Genomic DNA, 26,690 nt, shown 5'->3' on the forward strand with positions numbered 1-26,690 from the left:
TCAACCAACGCTGTAAAAACATGGTAGCCTTTGCTGCACTTCGGGTAAGGAGTTGTGCTGCTGGAATGGAAATAAAGATTTCCTTTATGGATTACAGATTTAATGCATGACCCGATTTCAGAAAAAATGTATTATGATATAATAAACGCTAACAAAAAAAGGTTATATCATTTGGCAACTATTTAGAAATTAGAAGGTAGATGAAAGTGTCTGACACTTAAAGTATTTTGATATAGCCCCGCCCACCCACATTTTTGTTACCTACCCCAATGTTACATTATATATATTGAACTTATGTTTTGATTTGTGATGTTATGAATTCTCAATGGCGGGGGTTAGTTGCGGTTTGTGTTTTTTATGACAAATATATTTTGTGTAACCCCAATAACTTAACCATCAATATCTTGATTTTAATAACAGCAGAGCAGTAATAATTCAATTATTTCGACCTCAGAGATAATAACGCAGTCAGTAGATGCATTATCTTATACTCTTGTTGGGGTACCAGATACTGTACAAACTTGAAGACTATAAAGTGCAGTTTTAAAAATAAATAAAACTGTCCATCAAGCTGAAGTTTGGGGGAATCTGATATAAAATGATGCTGAAGATGTTGTAGACAGTGACTAACACTTAGTAATGTTAAGAAAATGGGAAATTCAAGAGTATAAAGAGCAGAAACATAACACATAGAGCCATAATAAAAAAAAGTGACAGAAACCAAGTGTAAAGGACATTTTTAATCCATTTTTATAAACCAACATATTTAATTTAGCAGCATAACCGGATGGTCTTGAGGTATATCTAAATCCATACTCTGAATTTCATCCCATCCTCCCACTCCTCCCTCAGACATTCATCCAGACGACACATTCACACAGCAACACATCCATACTGCACGAACTCTGCACATACACACAGCCCGATACACTCACACTGGAGCATTTGCTCAGTAGACAAAACACGCACACACATACACACATTTGAGTCCTGTTGCCTCAGTCTTGGACTGAGCAGAGCTGGCTCCCTCATAGTGGCTTGTAAGGCAGGCACACTTAATGGTGCAGTTTTGGCTGTGGGAGAAAAGAAAACACGTAGATCATTATTTACATATTGACAGCTGGTTTGTATGTTTACTAAAGAACTGAACAACAAGAATTAAAACAAAGTGAAAGCACAGCGTCAGAATAGAAAAATGCAGAAGAAGAATCACTTCCTCTTTGATTAGCGTGTGTTTAAATCTCATTTAAATATTAGGCACTGTACAAGAATCTGCTTCTGGAGAACTATCGGAAGATATTCCAAATGTTTTCATGTTTTTTCCCTCCATGTTCTCTAATGTGATGTTGTCTTTTTATTATTTTTTATAATAAAATCATATTTTTTTCCCAATCTTTTTATGATCTTTATTCCTTTTACTACTCTCTTTATTTGTACTGCTTTATTGCTTCATCTGCCTTTCAAGATCTGCCTGTTTTATCTCTTTTATTCTTTTTATTTGCATTTACTCTTGTTGACCTTATTTCTAGACTACTCTCTGTTTGGCCTCACTGTTTTAATCTTCCCGAGTTCCTGTCCTTGCTTTGTCCGTCAAAGCACTTTAGCATCTGTTTTGATAGGTGCTATATAAATAAAGTTGTTGTTATATGTCCTGAGACAGGGTAACAGCAGTCTCTCTCACGTGTCACTGACTGTTGCCATGAAAACAACTTTTAGCGTAGAGGTAGCGGATAAGCTGACAACATCTTAGACATAGAAGACGCATATCTCGAGACAAGTGAAATCAGACTAGGTCAGGGGTCTCCAACCCTGCTCCTGGACAGCTACCTTCCTGCATGTTTTAGTTCTCTCCGTACTCTAACACAGGGGTTCCCAACCCCAGGCTGCGGGCCGATACCGGGCATTGGGTCGTTTAGTAACAGGCCGCAAAACCCAATAGGTGTCTGACATTCCAAACATACAGAGTCAGAACCGTCGCATTGGCTGTGCGAAGTGTGCAACCGCACAGGACCTTGCGCCTGTAGCAACACTTCAAAAGTGGCTCTCATTTGAAAAACAAAACGCGGACCTGGCAACCCTGGCTTCACATCCCATGACGTGATATGAAACTCTGTTTGATCATGAAGCCTGATGCTCCTCTACAGCTCTGCGTTTATCAGTGAAATATATGAACTACACAGCATATGGACATATGACAGCAGGACAGACACGAACAGATCGCGACGTTATTGACAGGTAGGCTACAGAGCATCAAAACACACACATACACATCTGTGTCATTTCTGCTCCTCCCCTAACGTCTGTCTCCTCCACATTCATGATAACTCTGATAAACTACGCATGGATCACCTCAGGTTCATCTCATTCGCAGCCTGTGGTGGAGACGTATTTTATTCTTATTAAAGGTTGTTCCTATTGAGCCAGGGGCAGAGCCTGCGAAACACACACAGATCGGTGTCATCACTGCGCTGCATGATTTTAACTGCTCCCTGCTGGATCACATTATTATAAATTCTGCTAAACTGCTTGTAGATCTCACTCTGGATCCTCTCTCTCTGACTCGCGTCGTCTCTCCCTGTAGTTGGATCGTCCCGTATTAACAATTAATTTTGAAAACTCAGGTAACGGTGTCAGGATGGAAAAAGAAGGGTGAAGTAACATGGCTGTTGGCCTGTTTATTCTGTTTGAGGTTTTTCACTGGAGCAGTGTAAATGTAAATGTGCTTATTGTTGGGCCATAACTTTTTACCATAGAGGAACAAAAAGGACCCCACGCTCAAGTCTAAAGTTGAGAAGCTTCATTCTGTAACAACCAACACATTCTTCCCTTCAGACTGTGCCTTTCCTCTCCTCCAAACTCACCTTCTGTGTGCCCAGTTTCTTCTCCACGCCCCCGGCCAGCCCCCCACTTTTACTGTCCTTCCAGGGGTAGAAGTTGGAGCGCGGGGTGGAGGAGGTGGCGGAGCTGGAAGAGGAGGAGGGCAGGCGGTGCGCTGAGGGTTTGGAGGAGGGCGAGTGCTCCTCCATGCTGCCCCCCTTACGTTTCTTCACCAGCCCCTGGTGCTCAAAGCCCCTCCCGCTGCCCTGCCCGTGCAGTCCTGAGTCCCCCACACCGCCCCGGCTGTGGGAGTTGTTGGTGGCAGAGGAGGGGTCTGGGGGCGACGAATGTCCCAGTGGAGTGTGTGTTCGTCTGTAGGTCCACACAGCCTTGGCGGCTGGTGAGTGCGATTCTGAGGGCGAGGGCTGGGGGCGGGGTTTGCTGCTGGGGGAAAGCGTGCCATTGGTCTGTCCATGTGGGAGAGGCGAGGAAATGGGGGGTTTAGAAGAGGAAGATGATGAGGAGGAGGAGGATGCAGCAGAAGGCGGGCGGCCCCGGTCCTGGAGGACTATGCAGTTCCTGTCGGGGCCTGAGTGCTCCCCTTCCTGGGACGGGGCTTTGCGTTTGCGGAGGGCAGCTGCACTGGCGGCCTCCTCTCGTAGCTTCAGCATCTGCTTGCTGGGACGCCCAACAGGGTTCTTGGCTCTCCCAGAACCCATCTGACGGCTTGCCACAGGCTTACTGGGAGACCCCAGATGGCCACCAGTGATGCTGCACCCTCCACTCCCGGAGTTCTCCGACGGTGTGGCTGGTGTGGGTCTCCCTGGACAACGACCGGAGGAGGAGGACGCAGTTTTGAGAGAGGAGCTGATGTGACTTCCTGTGCGGATCTTTGAATGTAATGAAGAGGAGGGAGACGAGGAGGTGATGGTCTTGACTGATGGAGGTGGAGATTGAAGGTCTGTGGCTTGAGGTATTTTCCTGCATTAGGAGAAAACAAATCCATAAATCAATAAATCAAACAGATCGTAGATCAGAGTGAAACTTTACACCTTGAAGATAATCATGAAGATGCAAGACATGCATGAGGTGCCAATGCTTCTGAATATCCACTGACAATGAATACATTGTGATACTTTTCGATACTCAAACAAGGCTATATGTTTTAGGAAAACTGTTATAGGCCGATATGTCAGCTTCGTCATACTGCCGATAAAACAAGCTTTAATTCTGCCTAAATGCTCGATGATTCCCGAACAAAGCTTGACGTAATGCTACTACATTAACTCGGCGCGAGTGTGCACTAGCGCTGCCTGCACAACCACTCTTCAGTCAAGCGTGAAGAAGGCTGCAAGACGTCTGCAGTATGGCAGTTTTTCAAAGTTTGGGAAGCGGACAGCAAGGTTGATTTCATTTTATGCATTTGTTCTGTGCAAGAGGTAAAATGTTCCCTAGTTGTGGCCGTTGTCAAGATTGTCTCAGGGACAGCATCATCCAAGCCCGTCTAAGTTGCATGAATATGACAAAGAGAAAGTTACACGTGTTACATACATATAAATATGGCATTTTGTTCTTAACCTAAGTTTAAATACTTTTCTTGTTGCGAATTGTGAATGTGAACATTTTAAAAAGCACTGTATTATGTTACGTTTGCATCTGCCAGTGGGCCACGACAATAAGAGAAGGCATATACCATATGTATATATACCATAATATATCGGTAAAAAGGGTTGGAAAATATTGGCTTATCGGATATAGGCAAAAAACTCCAATATCGTGCATCCCTAATCTGAGCCTCCTGAATGTGATCGAGAGGAAGCTCGATGGTCACAAGTCATCGAACAAAGCCCAGCTGCTCCAAGGGCAGCCGAACGTCACCCAACAGCACTGTGACAGACTGGAGGAGAGCATGCAGAGGTGCATGAACGCTGTGATTAAAAACCAGGTTATTCCACCGAACATTGATTTGTGAACTCTTCCTGAGTTAGAATAATGCAAACAAAACAAGTTTATGTTTAAACAACTATGTCTGAAATACATCTGTTTTGCATCTTTTGGTTTACAATAAAACAAAAGTTCATTTTACACAAACACAAAACTATAAATAGAAGAACCAGAGAAAAACATATTTTTGCAGTGAACATTTTCTTACACCCCTAATGATTATGTTAATTGGATTTACCACTAAACTGATATTCATAGGACACATTAAACATAATTCTTCCATCTATCTCTCTTTCTGCTTGGTGACACTCCTTTGTAAGGCAACTGTAACTGGTTAAACATCAGTTAAACATACTAAAATGTTGGCTGGTGATTTAAACATGGCTTCTCTTGTCGCATGAGAATGACGAGACAAAGCAGACCCCCGTTATTTTTCAGCTCCTTGAGGGGCATTATTGCTTGCTGCAGTCATGTACAACTCTATGCATTAACCTTTATTAAAGGCAAAGACTTTTGCTGTCATGCTGTTCTTATGTTCATGTTGTGTTTGTTAAGTATAATTTAAACAAAGACCAGGTTCAAGTGAGGGCTACAGGACTTACACAGTTTACCGTATGTGTGTGATAATCTTAACACAATGAAAACAGAATGAGCTGGTGTTGGTTAAAAAAAATAGTAGTAGGTGGAAGAACAATCTGATCACAGCCACACTGAGGCACAGATTTGATCGTGACTGTGTTTCTGCAGGGCTCTGATGGTCTGAGATGTTTTCTTATGTGCATGTAAAAGCAGTCAGTCAATATCAGCTGATATTCAGCGAATTCAGTCTCCATCTTACTGCCAACTTCTCTGACTCCTCACCACTGCTATTCTGGGCAGCAGGACGCACCATCTGCTTCATCTATTAGTGACTAAGCAGTGAGTTACACTCGTGTTCATCCGCTAGTGTTACCAATACACAGCATCTGATCGAACGAGCCCTCAAATCTCAGAACAGAAGACAATCTACAGAGGAACCTAAATTGGATCCTTGCACACATATTTTCCTTCCCTACAATTAAAAGTGAATAAAAAGAAGCACTTAGAAAAGGAAACTATCTCCAAGAGGTTTTCTACAAATTCCAGTGAGAAGGTGTTACCTTAGTTACTGATTGCTTGCCAAAATAATGTTCGTATTAGCACCATGAAAGCAGAGCGAGATTATCACGAGAAAATGTGAGCTCAGGTTTCTTACTTCCAAAGATGGGCGCTGATGTGCTGCTCCAGCATGCTGCTGAGAGCCGACCTCAGGTGATGGAGCCTCCTGTCAAACGTGTAGATGCCGTGACCCATTGAATGGCTGCCGAATGAACACACCTAGAAGGAGGAAAAAAACACGTTAGAAACCTGTTAGAGCCAAGTGTCTCCTCTTGTGATCTGTACCAGTGGTGGCTAGGAAGTAAGTGTCTGCCACCCTGAATGATTCTGCTGTCTCAAGTAACCCAAATGACTTGAAAATATAACCTTTCTGCAATCTTAGGCCATGTCTACATGTACACGGGCATTAGTGAAAATTGAGTTTTTGCCTCCTTCGTTTCCCCAAAAAATCCCCGTCCACACAAGCACGGTTATAAAAAATCCCCGTCCAAAGGAAAACGCAAAAACACAACAGAAACGCTGTCATGAGAATGCCACACCAACAGGCAGCGATATAACCTGGTCATGCAAAGAAGAAGAAGAATCGTGGCCAATCAAATGTGTAAAAACATCTATCCCGATGCCTCTGTTCCTCAATGTAGTAGACCAGTAACTGTACATATATGTGTAAACATGTAAAAAGTCCTGTTAAGCATCACTGTTTATGTCACGTCTGTCATTTTGCAAGGAATGTTGCCTGATTAGGGAAGCGTCACCATGGAGATGACAGTGCACAGCCTGACGTCACGAGCCAAAAACGCCATTTACCCCGTCTACACTCTCTGCGCTAAACCGAGTTTCTAACAGACTTCACCCTGGCTGGAGTTTGATAAAAGATTCGTTTTCAGTGACCTAAAACGGCGTTTGTGTGTGAACGAAAGGTCAAAACACAGAGAATATCCGTGTACGTGTAGACATGGCCTTAGAAGCCCATAAAACAACAATTCTTTAACAGTTTGTCCTGAAAATCCAGATTCTCAGCAACGGACTGCTGTATATAGAGACATAGTGGACCAACGTGGTACAAACTAAAGAATTCTTTTGTCCACACATTCACTATGATGTTAGAAAGAACTGATATTAAGACAAAGAAATATCTGTGACAGAGCTGTCAGTAGCTGTCAGGTACAGAAAGCTAACCCGCACACCTTACTGCTGAGGACGTGCAGGAAGGTGCATTGGTCCACTGAGCAGCTCTGCTTGCACAAACAGGATTTGTAACAATCAGTCGTCACAAGGAAAAGTTACCTGTGATCTCATCATAGGAGACACTGTCTTCAGTGTGCAACATAACAGTCATGGGGCTGAGGCTTTTCAGCGTAGAAGTGCTGCAGTCTGATGACACACAATAAACTGCAAACACAACGTCTGACAAAAAACTAAGATAGTGGATCTACAATTGTTTAGAGTGTTTTATTTATGGGTGTTAAAGCATACCGTAAATGTGGGTGTACAAGGCACACGTGTAATACATTTTCATCTAAAAAGTGGGCTGCGTCCCATATAGCTGTGCGACCAATATATCAGAAGAAAATGCAGAGAGAGGTATTATATTGGTATTTTACCCAGATGATGGCAATGATGATACAATCGAGCTGTAGCCGCCATCCTTACAACAATTAAAGTTACCGTAGGCTGAGCGCAACCACAAACTTGATATGAGGTTTAAAAATGTAAGAGTGGTATTGTTTCGTTTTTTGTATATCATGTGTATGTCAAGTGTATCAAGGACACACAAGTGTATTTGGATGCTGTTGTTCCTCAGCGTCTCCTGTATCTGATTCCCACAATTGCCTTCAGACTGTGGGAGGAAGCCGGAGTACCCGGAGAGAACCCACGCGTGCATCGTGAGAACATGCAAACTCCACACTGACGGGGGGAATCGAACCAGGAACCTTCTAGCTTTGAGGCAACAGCGCTAACCACTGCACAACTGTGCAGCCCGGAAAATACTTAATGAATCTCTAAATCAAAAAATGTTTTAAAAAAATCTAAATTATTCTCATTGTTAAACCAAAGTGCAATCTGCTCACCGCTAGTGGTCTGGGATGTGCAGCAGAAGACGAGAACTCGACGTGCTCCTCGGCTCCTTCTGCGTCGCTTTCATCGCTGGAGATTCGTCCATGGACAAGAGGTGAGGGGGCTCGGAGACTCCCCTCCTCCTGCCGCTGCTTCTCCTCCTCTGGCGTGCTCTCTGATGCAGTCGTAGACCGACTGTAAAACAAAACAGAAAATAGAAACTTTGTCTCAAATTCACAGTGTGTAGTTCATTAATACACATTAATATATGCCTAACACTCACTTACTCAAAATTATATGATGTGCAATTCTTCTGCCACCAGGAACAAGTTGGACTCTCAAAATTACCTTTACTTTAGTTACTTCTTATTGTCAGTGGAATAATCAATTGATCCTTCATGGAGTTCAGTTGTTGTTAGAAAGGTGATTAACTTTAGGAACGCTGTGCAGGATGTAGTTTGTGCTGAAGTTGAATTTTATTGTATTATACAGACAATATGCACAACAATCACATTGGCAAAATCTGCCTTACGTAAGACAAAACTTTCAATATCTAATCAATGATCAAAGCATTTTGAGGTGAGGTAGAATTATGGCTGAAGAAACGGGTTGAATGTGGCTGAACAAGAAAAGCTGAAAAGGTGGGGGAAAAAAGTGTGTGCTGTATAGAGGGCTGCATCATACTGGAAAATTATAGGAAATGACAGCAGATAAATTCTGTGAATTTTTATATGCATATCAACAATTTTCTTTTAGTTTTTTTCCTATTTTCCTTAACAAAACAAAATCCTACTTTCATCACACTTGGTCCAGAGACTGCATGAAAAAGTAGAGTTCAGGTGGAGCGACACGTTTCTTTATTAAATAAATACAGACTGATGGGCTGCAGAAGTGTTACTTATACAGTATACCATCAACCATTTCTAACGAGGTGTAAATGTTTGTTTTATCAGCGCAACCAGCTTGGTGAATGTAACATGTGGGAATGAAAGCCACCGCATCACGCCGTGAGAGCGCTGCTAAAGTAAACACTCTGCGGCACGTCCGCTCCGTTACCAGCTCGTATATCTAGCCACAGCGTTAACAAGCACTGCTGATAGAGGCAATACACACACTGAAAAGCCGCCACACATGGCTAAAACCCTGCCTCGATCATCCCGCTAACGTGATCTGTGACGGCAGCAGCGTCACGAGCATGTTTACACTTAACAGGCAGACGACACACAGAGCACAGAGTGAACTGAGCGCTGAGCTGCAGAGTCTAATAAAGAGCTACACTAATGTGATATCAGACGGACTTTTGTTGTAGATTAGTGATGGAAAAAGAGAAACTGGCAAGTAGTCCCTTTGGACCAAACAACAATAAAGAAGCAGCTTGACACGTTGCAGTCAATTTGCCTCGTGCAATGTGACTATTGCGATTGTTAAACGATTTAATGTGCAGCCCTATTTAGAATTATTCTGGATCAAGGAGAGATGGCATGTTACAAGCACAGGGAGTGTATACAACACACCGACCAGCAGACTATGGGTTATAGCAATTATTTAGCTACAATATTGGATTATTTATCGCACAGAATCATCACAATATTGTCAAAAACACATTTTCCTTGTATCATACAGGCCCGAGTACCAAGATCTTAATTTAAAGATGGTGATCTTCGTTTAGAGCAGGAGAGCAGAGGAGTGTAGGACAGGATGAGCGAGTGTGTGAGAAGCACAGAGGACTAAAACTGACAGCAGCTATATTTGGTGATTATGTAATGTTATGATTTGTAATTCTGGGGTTAAATAATGAAGCGATTTAGAGTGCTGTGTGGAGTCTGTGAAGGCTGTCCTAGGTTGATCTTAGACGGTCAAAAACTAGTTCAGCAGATATGTACGCCATACAAACATCGTACATATATTATAAAGCTTGGTAAAAGGGTTTCCCTGTCTTATTTGTCAGTGCTGCAAGACAAATAAGTTGTTTGATCACATAAAACGATTTAAAGAAACAACTGTTAAAACTGTGGGCGAGTGAGTGGGCAGTAAAAGTGGACCTGTTTTAATCTTTTACTCAGCTTCAATCTTTACACAGAAAACATTTTGTGGCTTTATTTTAGTTCCCATGAAGATGAAGGTTTATAATGTCTAAAGAATGCCCTCGCTGCCACCATGCATACTCATGTATATCACAAGCTAGCTGCAGTAAAGCTCACTAACCTGAAAGCAGGGAGGCTGGCCAGAGGTCTCCTGCAGTGTGGAGCCCCAGCCTGCTCCCTGGGGGCCTCTGGGCTGGGGGACCGTCCAGTGGAGGAGCTTCCGTCCAGGGATTGGGCCCCTTTTTCTCGGACCTTGGTCTTGAGTTCGGCCACGAGCTGGTCAAAGTTCTTGCTGCGGCCCATCACCTTCCTGCGCTGGTGGATGGAGTGAATCTGGAGAGCAGGAAACAGGATGAAGACCAGTTCATTTTGATTACCTCCATTATAAAGTAAACCACCAAAAAGTGTTAATGGGGGCGCTGGTTTAGCTCAGCAGGCGGCCCATGTGCAGAAGCTACGGTCTTTAATGCAGCAGCTGCAGGTTCTCCCATCCTCGGCCCTTTGCTGCATGTCATCCCCCACTCTCTTCCCCAAATTTTTACTGTCTCTCTTCGGTTATCAATAAAGGCAAAAATGCCCCAAAAATAACCTTAAAAAAAAAACTTTTTCATATTACGTTTAGTTTACAAAAGCAAAAGAGCTGCATATAAGAACATTTAAACACCAACACAGTAAAGACTCATGACTGCGAGCTAGCTTGTAGGTCCTATGTGTCATGTAGGGAGACACAAAAAGAGAGAAAGGGTTTCTTATAACAAAATAAGTATACGCCCCTGAATGCAGGATGAGTCATCAACATTTCTTTCTGAAATCTTTATGTTTTTTGTCATTGTTGGGCAAGGTGTGGACGTGACAAACTGCGGCAACAAAAAAAAGAACATAAGCTCTTTTCTTTCACGTATTTTGATTTCATGGGAACTTCAGTGCTAAGGTAAGAGGGAGGGTCCAAAATAAGACAACATCAGGCATCAAGGCACTGAGCCCAATCACCAGTTTAATTCCAGTCTTTCCGGGCAGCAGAAGAGGGATGGCGTGGATTATTGAATCATTTAATATCTCCAAACAGCATTTGAATGCAGAATCTGTAACCGAGAGGTCCCAACAGCTCAAAACTGTAGGAATCCTCATCAACCCAGTGTGAAATGGTATTTGCAAAGAAAATCATTCTAAAAGTCAGAGACATCCCCCCGCTTTGAAGCCTGGCTTACGGACCTCTATAGTTCTTTATATAAGGACAAAATCTGATATGAGATGTGAGGGAAAACAACTCAAATTTAAGTAAAATTTAAAAGATGCACTTTTATTCCATCTAAAAAGTGGGCTGCGACCGATATACCAGTGCGACCAATATACCAGTAGAAAATGCAGAGAGGTATTTTATTGTGTTACAGTATTTTACCCAGATGATGGCGCTATCTAATCTAGCTGAAGCTGCGTCATGGACGCCACCATGATCACCAGTGCAGCCACCATGATCACCAGTGCAGCCGCCACCCTCACAACAATCAATGTTACCATCGGCTGAGCTCAACTACCGCACCGGTATCTAGCAGGATTGCTAACTCGACATGGCGTAAACAGATGGTAGGCTGTAATTTATGTGTTTTGCATGTGTTTCAAATGAAAATAAATTGAAAAAGTGTTTAACTTGTATACAGGTTTTTATTAATAAATAGCTATAGAAACCTTTTTTCCCCTCTGGGACACACCCCATAACAGACCGCGTCTTAAATTCGGCTGTCACTTATATTCCGGATTTTACGGTACATAGGAAACTGAGGCAAGCGGAGATAAAGCTACGAAACTCTGTGTAACCTGAAAGGTGTCATCAGGTGTCAGCATTCACACATCTGCTCACTCGGACATCAGTCAGACTTCAATATTCAGTCTCTTCAGGTAAAGTCTGGACATCTGCATGTGTAAAAGTTTTCTGTTATTAGTCCCTCCTGTGAATGATTATAATGCAACATGTCCTGTTTAAGGCCTGCTTAGGAATTGTTTTGTTAAAAGGGTAATGCATTCTTTCAGATATATCCCCTGTCCACCTTTCCCGACTACGTCTTATATTCCATATTTTACGGTTCAAGCTGATATGATATGGCAGATATGACAACCCGTCCTACTTCACAGCTCTGAGAGGACCCACGAGACCTCAATGTCTTCAATTTCAGTTAAATATTTGTTTTCTTACATTCTTCATATGCAATATAATTGTATACATGGATGATCATCTTGTCAACAAGAGTACACTAACTGATTTCTTTTGTCCTTTTTTGTTTTGTTTTGCCTTTTGTATTTTGTTCTTTATCCCTTGCATGTGTTGTTAGAGGTGCGGGGAGACAGGCAGTGCTCTTGTTTATTGCCGACTGAATATTTTGTCTCTTCTGAAAAAGCTACAAATACAGAATTAAAAAACAAACAATCTGTGGCTGAGGGACATTTTTTGTTTTGGAAGAGTTCTGGTTTCTATTTGTAGTCCAATAGTATTGTGCATTAGCATATCAGCAGGATTTGGCTGTATACAGGCCTGTCTGTGTGGAAAACTAAAGAGACAACAGGCATAAAGCAAACCAGAAACCGGCTATAGTCCGACAATTCAAGTTTTATTGATCTCTACATTTGTGAGCACATGGAAAAGAGAGCTCAGATATTATCTATTGCCGATTGACTAGTCTCTCACTTCCAGAGGCGATATTGTCATAGGAAGACGTTAGATGGGTTCAGAGATTTAGATTTTCTATCATATCTTTCTCCACATTAGTAGAAGCTCAGGATCCGTTTTGGTTTCATCATCTGTGGTATTTTCATTTTTGGCAGAACAAAGACAGCCTGTATGGTGCCAACTTCTGCAAGTTTCTGCTGCAGTTGGACACTTACTGATGCTGGACTTAACCCATACACTTCAGACGCGTTAAATTTGTGTCTTGATGCTTTTAAAGTTTTGTTCAGTCCGTTTTGAAACACGTGTAAAAGACACCTGTCGGGTTTAAATTTAAATAAATAGGATTATAATAAAAATATACATGATTCTGTTTGTGTTGTTTCATTTAGTGAAGTGTCACAATGAAGGAAGGCTGCGTTAAGTTAATCAAGAATAGCACCTTAAGCAGCGGCAGACCATTTCTATTGCAGAGTTCTTATAAATATAAAAGCGTTTATCTCTATCTATTATTACTTATTGCTTCCTGTCACCTGAGTTGTTTAATGACAGCTAATATGAGAGATTGAAATAACAGACAGCTTAACAGTGAATTTATAAAAGCTAAGTTCACAGTGCTTACAGAACATTGAGACAAAACACTACAGAACCTAGAAATTTTAGTATTTCTAAAATGACAATTAAAAAACTAATCCAGTGATTGTTTTAGTCAGTTAAGGTGTTAAATATTTGGAATCAGTTGGAAGAGAGATACAGCCACCCACTCAGAGCCTGTCACCTTTAGTTCAGGTGTGAGATGCTGCCTGTTTCCGGCTTGTTTTTCCCGTCACTCCTGTCATTTCCTGTTAATCAGGTCATCCTGTCTGTGCTCGGCTGGATGTGGCCTCTCACACTCACTTCCTCCTTCACACAGCAGCCACCATATAAGGACTGTTCCTGTGCTGGGAGCCATTTTCAGCACTCACTATCAGTCAGAGCTGATCAGTATATCTCCTCTGATCTCACATCTTGTTCACTTGTCTTACCTGACCTGTTATAACTTTTGGTGCAACTTTTTAAAACACTTGAGACACAAAGCATCTATGTTTGCTCTACACTGGTAACCAATTCTTCTTTAAGCACAACGATGTTGTAAGCCACTTACCGACAAAGATAGTTTTAGCAGATGTCATAAATATGTTGCCAGGAGTAGATTTTAAGAAAAACACCGTATTGGTCCGAATATAAGACGACTGAAAAAGAAATTTTGAAGACCAAATTTGTTTTTATAAAGCAAACTATTTTATTTTACCTTTTAAGTATGTTTTCAATATCTTTGAGATTAAATTGCCACATTTAAATGAAATAAAATCCCTTTCAATAAATCATTAACCATCAAAGTGAGGTCTATTTTTAGAGCAGTCTTGGAACAGCTGGATGACAGCTCTGTTAACGGGCAGACCGCGTTCTGTTGTTCAGTAACACACTCACACACTCTCCTGTCAGTCTCTTGGAAGCACCGCTTTGAGGACCACGGTACGATTTTCTCTGTTAGCATCTGTTAGCATTTTTTGGAGTCACTATCTTTGGACTTTACACTCTGTGACAGAGTATTTGTTGGCTGGTTGACAGTTGTTTAATGACTCTGCTGCTTTGATAACCATTATCTCAAAATTATCATCTTAACTCCGCCTCAGCTGTTGGTTAAAGGAGCAGTTCGCCCCTGGAAAAAAACGCTGTCAGTCAAAGCTGGTGTTCTCTGTAATCGATAGAAGTAATAATATTTGAAATTGGCGCCATAGCTGTGGAGAAAGTAGTTTCACCCATTCTACATTCCTACAACACCCAGCGTGCATTGCGCCCCTCCCTCTGAAAGGAACGGCCCAGCGCTGGAGTGAAATATTACAGTTTTCACTGCAGGCAATGGCTCAGAACGGGACAGAATCTGAAATACGACGAGAATATACCGGTGGATCGTCTAAAAAATCTTCAGGTCTGCAGCCTACATTTCAAACCTGACGATTTTGAATGAGACATGACACGGAGATTGAGGAAGTGTAGTTTAGCGAGCTCCCTTGCCTCTGCCAGATGATGCGAAATTGCATTTTTTCCTACAATACTGGCATTAGCTCCCCATAATAGCATGATACGACTGAGGTTGAAAATCGACGAGCTGGCTCTTTAACTCTTTAACTGGCCGACTTTTAAGCCAATTGTTCCGGACGATCAGCATGTCTCTCCACCTTTCACCCCCCTGGCATTGTAGTTCATGTAGGTCATGAGCATTACTCGCTTTACAGATAAGTAGTGCCGGCTCTGTAAATGTGTGCAATGTAAAAGTGTGCAAATGGGCAACTTATTTACTGATTTTAATGTAGGGGTTAAAAAAAACTAAAGGTTCTTGTGGGATCACGGTTTTTAACACAGGTTGGATCATTTTTGGACCAGATTTCCTTTTTTTAAATGCTGATTTAGAATGAAAAGAAAGCTTTAAAAAATGGAGGAATATATATTTTTAAAAAGCTTCAAGGGTGTCACTTTTTTGAGCGACTGCATCACACATTACACCTTCTCTGCAGTAGACATATTTCTGTTTGCTGTTGCTGTCCAATGCCTTATATATTACCTAACCTGTTAGCTGTCTGAGCAAAGAAGAAACCACAAACTCAATCTACTTCTTCCGGCTGTGATGTCTACTAAATGGGTCGATAGAAAATGAAGCATCTAAACCTTTTACTGATGCACACAAAGAAAACAAAGAGAAACCAGTAAGAGAGAGAAATAATAAGAAAGAAGGATTGCACAGACACGAGAATCTGAGGCAGAAGAAGCAGAGTGTGTGTGTGTGTGTGTGTGTGTGTGTGTGTGTGTGTGTGTGTGTGTGTGTGTGTGTGTGTGTTTGGAGCTTACATTGCATGTCAGGAGGCGAGTGCAGACCTTCTTCCTGTCCGGGTCAAGGACGCCGCAGTGTTTGTCCAAGTCACACTCCCTCTCTGAGGACACACGTAGAGAGAATCTCAGCCGCGACATCACAGTCAACAAACATTCTAAACATGCCGATATCTCTGAACCATAACATGAAGCTCTATTTAAAAATTTCCACAGAAATAGATGGAAATCCACAAACCTACTAGAGGTTTCTTTGACACCCTGAAATGCAGCCTCGTTTTTTAGGTGTCCATCATCCAAGATGCACCTCTACTGTAATCGATACACATATCTACACACGTTTCATATCCATTACCATATTGAAGCGTCTTGTAAGGCTCAAGTCTGGCAACAATAATGGTGTATTGGTTTCTGAGTGCTGCCATAAGCAGCGCTGTCCCTGAATGCCTCCTGTATAGACACTAACAGAGGACTGTAGCTGCTGCTTCTCTATGCAGCCTGTGTAGACACAGGAATTTTCTCTTTTATCAATTTCGTCTCTCCTAGCCTCCTCTCTCCTCAGTCCTCCTGCCAATGACCTGGAAATCTATCTCAGCGCAGCATTCTGAAGCATGTCTCCGAACCTAAAATGCAAACAAGGATGCAGAGGATGTTTATCCTTTGGAGAAGTCTTTTTGGAACCCGTTAGGTATTAAATATCTTTGACACAAACTACATACACTACTAGGGTGATCTCAATACCAGAATTTTAAACTTCGATAAGATACAAGTAAAAATGATACTTGTTGTAAACAATAAAATAACTTTTTAATTTTTCAATTCACTGAACACAAACCAGCTCATTTGACATATTGTTTATAGTAATTAAAGGCTTAATGAGTAGGATTTTGATGTTTAAAATGTTTATTAGTAACATCATTTGATATGCTATTGTTTAGAAAATAAGCGACGTGGAAATAGAAATATGGGCGGACCGAACAATGCTGCCCCAACTCTGCTGTGTCTGGGACATTTCTGGGTGTTAATTTGTGCAGTGGTATTCTGCACACGGCCATCAGTCCACAGGTCGGGACTGAATAAAAACGTACAGACCAGGTGACAGCGCTGTCTCTCTGCCCTGCTCTCCATCTGTCTGCAACATAAGCTAACATAACTTTTGCATCTTTATTAGACGCCAAAACGTCGTGTATTTGCCGACCTGTGAGTGTGAGCAGTATAAAGAGCTGCAGGTGACGGAGGGCGAAGCAGACAGACACACGCAGTCCGCAGGATGAAGCTCGACTTCAGCTGCAGACAAACTAAACCCTGTCCCTTCCTGCAGGGTTGTGCGGAGGTGTGAGCAAATGAGTTTGTTGTTTAGAGCGTAACCGCCGTGAAACAATCAGAAATTACATCTTACTTTTCCGTTTCACCGCTTTGTTATTATTAACGGCGCTCGCCAAGTCACTCTCTCTTTCGCTCGTGGCAGCTTTGGGTTGAAAATCTGACTGAAGCTCTGGTGTTTTTTTAAAGCTTCGGTACCTTGCGGTGATATGTAACGTAAAAATAACAGAGTGTCATTTTAAAACACGTGGTATCAGAAACTTTGACCTTATATACTACACATAGATACTTTTAAATAAATACAACCATGCCCTGTTATTTTGCATTTCTATTATACTTGTTCCTTTAATATAGAAACAAAAACATGAATGTCATGAACACTGCTACGCTCAACTGACAGGCTTTAACCAAACAATGGACGGATGACGCAGCTTTGCCACATTTCATATTTAATTGAGGTTGTTTTAATGAAATGACAGCTCCGTAGCACGGATGTCTCTTTTCATTAGACGCCTGTTGCCTCGATTCTTCTCTCCTCCTCCACTCTCATCTCAGGTGGGAGGGACTGAGAGGCGAGGAGAGGAGGCGAGGAAAGGAATCGAAGATGTACAAAGCAAGAAATTAGAGGATGCTTCGGTGTTTGATATTTTCAGGCAGATATAAGCACTTAACACACCATCCTCATGAAACCACTCTGTTAGAAGATACAGAGGGCTCCAACAGCTAATAAAAAAGCACAAGCTAAGTCCAACCTGATTCACCTTTTGTGCCAGTTAAATACATCCACCCAGCTATTACACGTAGATTAACTTTAAATGGTGGCAATAAGCTGTTCACATTTAACTTTGCGGATTGAAGAGACAGGAGAAAGAAGGGTTGTTGCCATGAAGAGAAGTTAAATCCTGCCTCATAGTATTATAGACTACTGACAAATGTTTCTGTACACAATAAGCCGACATATTCACAGATTAAATACTGAAACGAGCCTACCTGGATGCATTTTCTACAACATACCTCACTGAGGAGACTCCCACTGCGCTGGTTTTTTGGTCTTTACACCATAGTTGGTGGGGCTCATTTCAATACGTGATCCTCAAGTGTAACGTGATCAAAGCAGGGATGCACCGAATTGGCCGATAACGGCCGTGTTGACAGACATCGGCTCGTCGGCAAACAGTTAACGATGTTTTTATTATTTAACTGGTTTAATTGTGCAGTAAATTTAATTGTAACATGAAAGTATTTATGTTTTCAGAAAGATTTTTGTTAAGCTATGTAAGCTCTGAAAAATGTTTGAGATGACCAGGTGATTCTAAAGCAAGCTAAAGACGGGGGTGGACCAGGGTTGAAGTATTCTTGGTGTCTAGAACATAAAGAGCTACACAGATTCATGTAATCAGAAACTCCTCTTTAACACTTTCAGTTTGGAGCAGGAAAACACATAAGTATTTCCCATTTGTACTTACTGGAGGCCACTTTGTTGTAGGGTCTGGGGACCCGGTGGCTCTGCACCGCAGACATTAGAGGGGAGTCCTTCCTCTGGCTCTGCGTGGGGGGCCTGTCACTGGGTGACGGTCGACCTGGCGGAGTACCTCCATGTGGCCAGGGTGGATCTCTGAGTGACGGAGGCGGAGAGCTCATCGGAGGCTCCAGAGGAGGCGGCTGTTTGAATACTGATGACTCTGTGTGGCTGCTGTGGGAGGACTTCTCCAGCGGGGAATGTCTGAGTGATGGAAGAGGAAATCCAAAATGTTACTTTTTAGCTAAACTTTGAACAAAACCAGCAAAGTAAGGAAAACATTTACTTCACACTTAAGTTATACTAAGTGTTTGCTATGAGTGTTTCCAGACATTTTCTTTCTTTCAATGTTTCTCTGTTTGTCTTTTATCTGACTGGCTTGAACAAACTGTTCATATACATTTAAAGAAATCTCTTCATCTTATCAGCATTTTTCTTTGAGTGGAACTTTTGTTCTCTTTGGTGGCACCTGTGGCGATAAACAGTAATTGCAGGAGCACACTTCCCAGATATCCAGACAGTGTCGCATGTGTGACGTCCACGGTTGGCTACAGTTGTAACTCTTGATTTTCCTGGCTGACGGTCGCTTTCCTTTTTAGACTGTTTGCTTCATCTGAGCGTCCAATTTGTTTCTTTTTCTTTGGATTTTCACTTCTTGTTGAAGTTGTATCTGTAGTCATCCATCTTTTCTTTGTTTGTTCAGCCATAGTAGATTACTGTTTACTCGCAACACTTGCAGAGACTGGAAAAGCAGCCGCTTAGCTCCGCCTACCCTCTCTGGCAGACCAACCACTGCTGGCTGATGGAAAACGCGTCACTAAATGGGCGCCGCTTGTGATTTTTTTCGCAAATGTCGCACCAGACACCCAGTCTTACAATCAGTCCTAATTAACAGTTGTATATTGAAGTTATTTCATTATTTATTTTCACTTTAAAATTATTTTTGATTTGAGATTTAAATCCAGTTGTCTCAACTGTTGCAGACCATTAAATTGTTAGCAACTGAAATATGGATCGGTACATTTTGAAACCTAATTCTGGCTGCTTGACACATCAGTGCTTATATACTTAAATCCTGACATACAATGTTATGGTGATTGATTAGCTTGGAGTCCTTGGGCTATTAAAAACTAAAGTGTAAATTGGCATGTTCTGGTTGTACAGAGGGATGTGTGTTGGACTGTTCCTCAGCCGGTCTGGGAACCTCATGGTGATGAAAAGACATCAGGAATTTGCTCTGCTTGGTCAAGAAACAGTCGAGCACATAATCCCTGCTAATCTGCAAGTGTTGTTTTTACAGGTCAGTGTTTGTGCGGATTAACCAAACAATATGTGTAAGTTAGTCAGCTTTGGAGAGGATTCTAGGCAGTTTGTTCCCTTATTACAGAGGACAGTTTTTTAATTGCAAGATAAACTAACCGGCTAATAAGACCCTTATTTACCGGACAGACATGAGAGTGGTATTGATCTCAATTTAACCCTTCCAAAGACAGGAGTAGATTTCCAAAAACGCAGATCTATCCATTCACTTCTCAGCCTTATGTACGAACATACCCAAAAGGTTTTTAAAAAGTGAGATGGCTGAAGGAAGCACTGACGTGGTGCAACACAGAACTAGATCTGGCTTTAAAGCCCCTCTCCAGTATAACTTTACAGTAAAAGTTATGATATTTTTAGACAATGTTGATTAACCACACTATTTTTGACAAATAATTTGGAGCTCAAAGTTAAAAATTGTAACCTGTTACAAAAAAGGAAAACAAAACTGCATCCAGCAGCCTCCTAGGGAACACAGATGGAACTGATATAGGCCTGTTTGACGGCAGGGGATATAGTTTAGAGGTGAAGAAAACCATGCTGCTATTGGAATTCGTCTGATATAAAAACAATGTAAATTCTCTCAAATGAAGCTAATAATGAAAAAGCTACCAGCATCGGGCAGTTTAAGTTGTGTTACAGTGTGTTCACACCACAGACAGTATAAAAGGATGGGCGACATGGCAGCTCCCTAAAAGTGAAGCCAAACCCTCTCTATCGCCCCCTGCTGACTGGCTGCAGTATAGCTCATAAAGCCTGCTTCCTCCATGTTACCAAATGGGACATGAGTCAAACCCTAAAATCAAAGTACACGTCAAGCACATTTTTCTCAGACGTGTTTTCTGTCATTATAGTTCTTATCATGCTGATTTATGTCCAAGTATTCATTTTTCTGACAAGTTCACTTTTAATTAGTTATTTAAGGCTAAAAAAAAGGGGGTGTGACCTCATGATTGACAGCTCTAAAGTGTTTTGGTTAGAGGAAGTAACTACAGCGGCACACAGCTCTGGCTCCAAATGACGTCACCATCGCAAGATGGCAGCTCCTATCAAGGGGGCTATTTTGGCTTCAATTTTGAGATGAGATCAGATGATGTGTCGTCCACCTCTATACACAGTCATTGGCTCACACACTTTACTAAATGTATATTCATTGATAAGCAGCATTAGTCTCGATACTGGTATCAATAAAACCTTAAGGACACCCATCACTAATAACCACACCTTGACTTACTGCTTGAGAAAAGTGTGATCTGAAACACAGTTAAAAACACTGAACGACATGGTACCCTCATGCTTTTTTCTACTCTCTTAAAAAGTTGTATTCTTTGACCCATGACCTCTGCTTCTCCCCCCTCTTTTCTTACCGTACTCCATCTTTGGAGTTCTTGGAGTGTCTGTACTGGGGTGGTGTTGACGGTGAAGGTGGAGCTGCCCGTAGCTGCCCTACCCCCTGGCCACGGCCCTCCCAGGATGAAGCGGACGCAGCGTTGGTCCCATGAGAAGGAGAGTGGCCGTGGTGGGGCCTCTGCTGGGGCTGCGGTGCAGGGGTGGGAGAGCGCAGTCGGGCATATAGCTTGGCCAGGGGGCCGTGCCTCCGCTCGCAGTGCTTTTCAAACGCCTGCGGTTTCACTACTTGGCCACAGTGGCTGCACACCACCAGGTAGAAGTCGTCGTGGCCGGGGTAGAGCCCAAAGATGGACATGTCTGGGGAGAAAAGAGGGTAAAAGAGGAGTGATGATCAGGCTGCAGCAGAGGTAACATGGCAATGCTTCTTTGTGACAGAGGCACAGATGATGCAACATAACAAAAAGGTACGGTCAGAATTCAGTACGGTCAATACACTCAGAAGCTATCCTACATTATCCATCTGCTGGTAAATGCCTTTGGTGACTTACCATGCCTTTCCTGGACTCTGATGTCATCTAATTTCTAATCAGGTCAATTAGTATTCCTATTTTAGTCTAAAACACAGATGTTTTTTATAAACGGGCAAAATTAACTGGCTGGACACACATCACTACTCTGGATTATTGGTGCGTTTTGGATCTGGCACAGCCGTTAAACTGGTGGTGTAGTGATAAGCCATTAGACAGCATCGCTGTGACTTTCAGTTTTGATGTTCTCAAACAGTCCGAGTGGGGTCCCTCCCATAATCCAGATGAATAGAGGTGAAGTCAAGTTTCCTTACCGTCCTATCACAGCATTATAGGGAGCCAATGCCATTATTGTATGGTAGGTATGGTATTGCTTTGTGTCCTTGGAGAACGCAATAAGCTTCTCCAATGGGGCCTGGAAAACCTCCACCAGATGACGCCTTTTTATATAGTCTGACGGAGGCCAGGGAGCTTGCTAAACTATACTTCCACAATCAAGGATGCCCGCCTCCGATGTCATGTCTCATTCAAAATCATTACGTTTGAAATGTAGACTGCAGACCTGAACATTTTCTAGACGGTCCACCGGTATATTCACATTGTATTTCAGATTCTGTACCGCTCTGAGCCGTTGCCTGCAGCGAAAACGGTAGTATTTCACTCCAGCATCTCTTGCTGGGCTGTTCCTGTCAGAGGGAGGGGCGCAATGCACGCTGGGTGTTGTAGGAATGTAGAATGGGCAAAACCACGAGCTGTTTGTACAACGTTCTCCACAGCTGCTTCCAGCAATTTAAGGTTGACCAGTGTCCAGTTTAAAGAGCTCAGCTCGGCCCGGTACTAGGACTCCCAGGGCAGACACAAACTACTGGCATTCCTCTTCATCTGTAGAGCGTCTCTCCATCTGAATTCAGTGATTGGCAGGTTCACTGTACTGTAGCAAGTCACTCATCAGCATAATTCTGGCATATTACAGAGGTGTGAACCCAAAATAAACACATTTTGCCGTGACTTATCCTCCAATTCCTCTTTTTTTAAGCTGAAAACGGATTGTTGGTCGCACACATAAATCTTGAAAAATCCCACCCATTTCCTGTCTCCCTGGATCCCTCGTTTACACAGGTGTCAAACATCTTTGTGTTTTATACCGAACATCCCGGCAGAATAAAGGCGAGACCATCCTGCCTTAAACTCGCTTTGTAAAAGGTGCTTACATGAGGGAAAACAGAGAGAAAATGTGCGGACCCCAACTCATTTTTCTAAGTCGTAACCTTAGCCTCCAATGTGATCGATGTCGATGCATCATGACTGAGAGGTTGAACATACTTACACACATGACTGGCACACACAGAGACACCAATACCCCTTTCCCACCAAAATTTAGCGTGTTGACGCAGGTTTTTTCAGACCCAGGAAGACCCACTTATAAATGCCAATTGTCTCTGTTCACATTGCCAGTGGAGCATCCTCCCGTCGGGTTTCCTTTCTGCTGCGTCACCGTCTGACGTCACAAACGTGCCCGAAACAGGGTTAGTAAACAGTGAAGATGTGACGGTGGTTAGGTCTTTATTGTATCTATTACTCATTCCTTCTGTGTATCAAACTCGGTGCCGACAAATGTGGAACGATGTTCGAGCGCTGCTCGGACGTAGACGGGTGGTCTAAAAACACAGGTTTTGTGTTCCCATCAATGCTGATCAGAGCAGCAGAGTCATTTGACCCAGGTCTGAACGCCGATTGTAGCCTTTCCCATTAAGCAAAAAGGACGGCTGGTTTTTTGACCAGTGGGAAAGCAGCTAAAGAGGGAGCTTCTGTCACAGCTGCTGCTTCACACAGCCAGGCTTGGTGCCAAAAGGTGCCTGAGAACAACACCTCCCAGCTTTAATTCTCACCTTGCTCTCTGCAAACCAGTACCTCAACTAACTCACTGTCTCTGGACACAGCAAGAAAGAGCAGAGAAACTGATACCTAACAGGTCTACGTGCATGCACACACATGCAAGGTTATAAGTTTATGGTTTTGTTTTTGTAGATGAAAGTGTGCGACTTACCCTCTTTACTGAGTGACATGGCCTCTGCAACCTTTTTGCCATTCTTGCTGCAGTCTTCCCCATCAGGCCCTGAAACATCACAGACATGCTCAATCAGCTCAGGTGGTTCTCAAAGTTGTAATGTTATGTCAGGTTCCTCAGCAAGACAGAGCCTAACGTTACTCTTTGAATGCTGCACATACATAGGCCCTTAAGCTGTGTTATGTAAAGGAGTGATTTGCAGGTTAACTATGTCTGCACTGACTGCTACTAATATTTCTTTCAGTTACATCTGACATAGTTTGCTGACAACAATGAGTAGTTGAAGGTGTTGTGTGGAGGAGGATTTATTTGATAGTTATGGACAAAGTAGCACTTGGAGGGATGCCAGACTAGGTGCTTTTTGACCAAAAGTACCAGGAACTTTTAGTTCCAGGAACTTCTCTTCAAGGAACTAAATTGTTCCTCAGGCCCATTGTTGTCTGCGTTTCCACAGAGGCCTAAAGTCCTGGAAATATTATTCAAATCAGGGCAATGATGTATGGAGAAGCAATAAAAGTAACTGTACTACACCGCCAGTCTACCGCCAGTCCAGTAGGTGGAAGAAGATGAAGGCCATACAACAAAGATGACGCCACAAAACGCGACAAATGGGCTGGTATCATCATTTGTGCAACACTACAGTTGGCCTCTTAGCATGGAGGAGACTCAACCTATGTGGTTTTTGATTGTGCTTTATTGTATTGCAAATGGATTTAAGGCACAGTGATAAACAATCTTGACGCACGATAACAGTGAGCTTGGAGCTGCAGTCTTTTAAACATGGCGGGTGAAATAAAACGGTGCGAGTTCTTGACCATCAGAAACGATCAGTGCTGCACGCCCCGCCCTGAAAGTTCCTGGACAGGGACTTTTCAGGGGTAAATCAATTAACCCGGAACTAAGTTTAGATCCTGGTTCCTGTTATCGAAACGCACAGAGTTGCTCAAAAGGTTCCTAGGTCCTGGGGAAAGTTCCTGCTGTTGAAAAGCACCCAATGAGTGAGTGCACAGACTTAAAGCTGAGAAAGGAAGAGGAGCACTTTTAGGGCTCAGTCTGGAATATGAGACTTCCTGTCACAATCAGAAATGTTAACATGAGATTAATGAAGAAGGCAATGCTGGCTTGAAAGGGGAATAATCAAATGAAGCGAAAAGAACACAGAGTAACGTTTGCCAATATCAAAGGCTGGGCCAGCATTTACATGGTGGCAGCAGCATCAGACTCCTCCTCCGTCACCGGTGTCTCCTCAATCCCCTGCTGCTGCTGCTGCTGCTGCTAGCATTAGCATGCTAACGCTAACTGCCTCGGCGTCAATGGCTAGTCTGGCTTACTTGCTACCTAGCTAGCTAGTTAGCCTAGCTTTCCACGGCAAGAAGTTGCTCACCCAGGCATCCATACTAGCCTCCTTCCGCTCTGATGCCGCCGCTTCCCGGCTGCTTTCACTAAAATGAAACGCAACCCTTGAACGCTGGCAGCTTGTCGCATGACCCCAGCCGCAACAAACACATGATAATGACTATATTATAACAATTATCACATTTTTTTTTTCTTGAAGACAGCATATGCAGTGGGACCAGAGAGGGAGCAACATGTTACCCACCCAGCGCTAGGACCCGGCAGGGTCTTTGTTTGGGTAACATGGTTAGCTCTGTCCTCCGTTTCCACGAAAATAAACCCCGCTGCTTTGATTAAATGACTTCGTAGCTGCCAGTGTTTGCGTCAGTGTGCTCTCTTACCATCCGCCGCTGCCACACCGGCCCACTCGGCCCAGGCAGTCCAGCTTTGACCCACGAAATCATCGAGGCTAGGCACCCGCCGATCAAGAGCAGCCATTACTTTTACTGCGCGTTCACGCACCGCCATCATCACTGCGCGGCAAGCAGCTTACGTCATATTTCGCGCTCTCGACAGGATAGGAACTTCCTGCGTGCGCGTGCTTGGGACACCCACACACCACAGACAGACAGAGGACTCGAACAAAATTATGCCATTTGTCCCTTTCTAACCACTTTAAAACATTAGTAGTATGTGGCTTCCGAGTCTTCAAACTTAAAGATGCAGAGAAGAAATAAAAGGAAGTCAGTAAAAGCTCATTTTATTATTCAAATACTTAAAAAGCTGACACAAGCACTTCAAAATGCAAATAAAGAAGTAGACACAGACCTTTTCCAATCGTTTATGGGCCTGCAACACTTTCAAACACAGGGAGTCTATACTACATTTGAACAACAATTTAAAAAACGGGGGAAATCAATAGCAAAAAAAGAAGAAGCAATACCACATAGTAATGACACTATCTTTCAAATAGTTCTACATCGAAATCTTGCTTTGATAAAAGTACATAAGTAGCTATATGCATCAAAATATATTTAATTAAAAGTAATAGTAGCCCACTTATTATACAAACTAGCCTACCGCATTTAAGAAAGATGCACTGGGTTATAGGCTAAACAGTGACTTATTCCAACGGTAGCATCACGTGTTTCAACTGGTAATGTTGGGCCTAATTTTAACATTTTTGTACAATAGTGCGTAGACTAATCCTTACTAATACATCCTTATTACTGAGAATATTGTTTGATTCTTATTTTGTATAAATGTGCAAAAGTAACTAGTTTCTGGTGCAGTTGAATAAATGTAGAGCAGTTAAATTTGGGCTTTCAAAAGCTGAGTTGAAGTATTACATTGCATTGTACTTAGTTATATTGTGCCATCGTTGACATCCATAAAGAAATGATGAAAGAAAATAACCTGTTAGACAGCCCCAATTTAGCATGAAGCCCCCACACATCCATCCCACTGTGCACTGTGTGTACCCTGAGGATCCAATGAAGTTCAGTACACCACAGACTAGACACCGCAGCTTCATTATGCCCACTAGAAACCCCGAAAGCGACCATCCCACCAACCCCCAGGCTTCTGTGTTAGCTATTGTTAATTAAAGCTTTTTATTCAGTCTTGCATTATGTTATGATCATGCTTGAGTCTCTTTCCTGCAACACGAACTACAGCACAAAAA

General features: G+C 42.6%; 1 protein-coding gene across 1 annotated transcript; it reads right to left on the reverse strand.

Moving 5' to 3' along the window:
- Window positions 1-746: 746 nt before the first annotated feature.
- atxn7l2a (ataxin 7-like 2a) lies at window positions 747-25,537 on the reverse strand. Its single transcript, XM_069678971.1, has 10 exons — window positions 25,408-25,537; window positions 23,651-23,719; window positions 21,094-21,433; window positions 18,357-18,613; window positions 15,589-15,671; window positions 10,162-10,373; window positions 7,971-8,151; window positions 5,996-6,117; window positions 2,862-3,798; window positions 747-1,073 (listed from the first exon to the last, which is right to left on the reverse strand). The coding sequence occupies exons 1-10, from the start codon at window positions 25,535-25,537 to the stop codon at window positions 1,056-1,058; spliced, it is 2,349 nt and encodes a 782-aa protein (XP_069535072.1). The 3' UTR covers window positions 747-1,055.
- Window positions 25,538-26,690: the final 1,153 nt, after the last annotated feature.

The sequence above is a fragment of the Semicossyphus pulcher genome, unplaced genomic scaffold, assembly GCF_022749685.1.
Source record: "Semicossyphus pulcher isolate SPU_LCO1_2020_fin unplaced genomic scaffold, fSemPul1.0.p SCAF_3, whole genome shotgun sequence".
Taxonomy (NCBI): domain Eukaryota; kingdom Metazoa; phylum Chordata; class Actinopteri; order Labriformes; family Labridae; genus Semicossyphus; species Semicossyphus pulcher.

Coding starts and splice junctions, on each gene's coding strand:
- atxn7l2a (XM_069678971.1), bottom strand. CDS start 25,537: ATGATGGCGGTGCGTGAACGCGCAGTAAAAGTAATGGCTGCTCTTGAT. Junction 21,434..23,650: donor CATGTCACTCAGTAAAGAGG/GTAAGTCGCACA, acceptor TTTTCTCCCCAG/ACATGTCCATCTTTGGGCTC. Junction 8,152..10,161: donor GCCAGCCTCCCTGCTTTCAG/GTTAGTGAGCTT, acceptor TTTGTTTTACAG/TCGGTCTACGACTGCATCAG.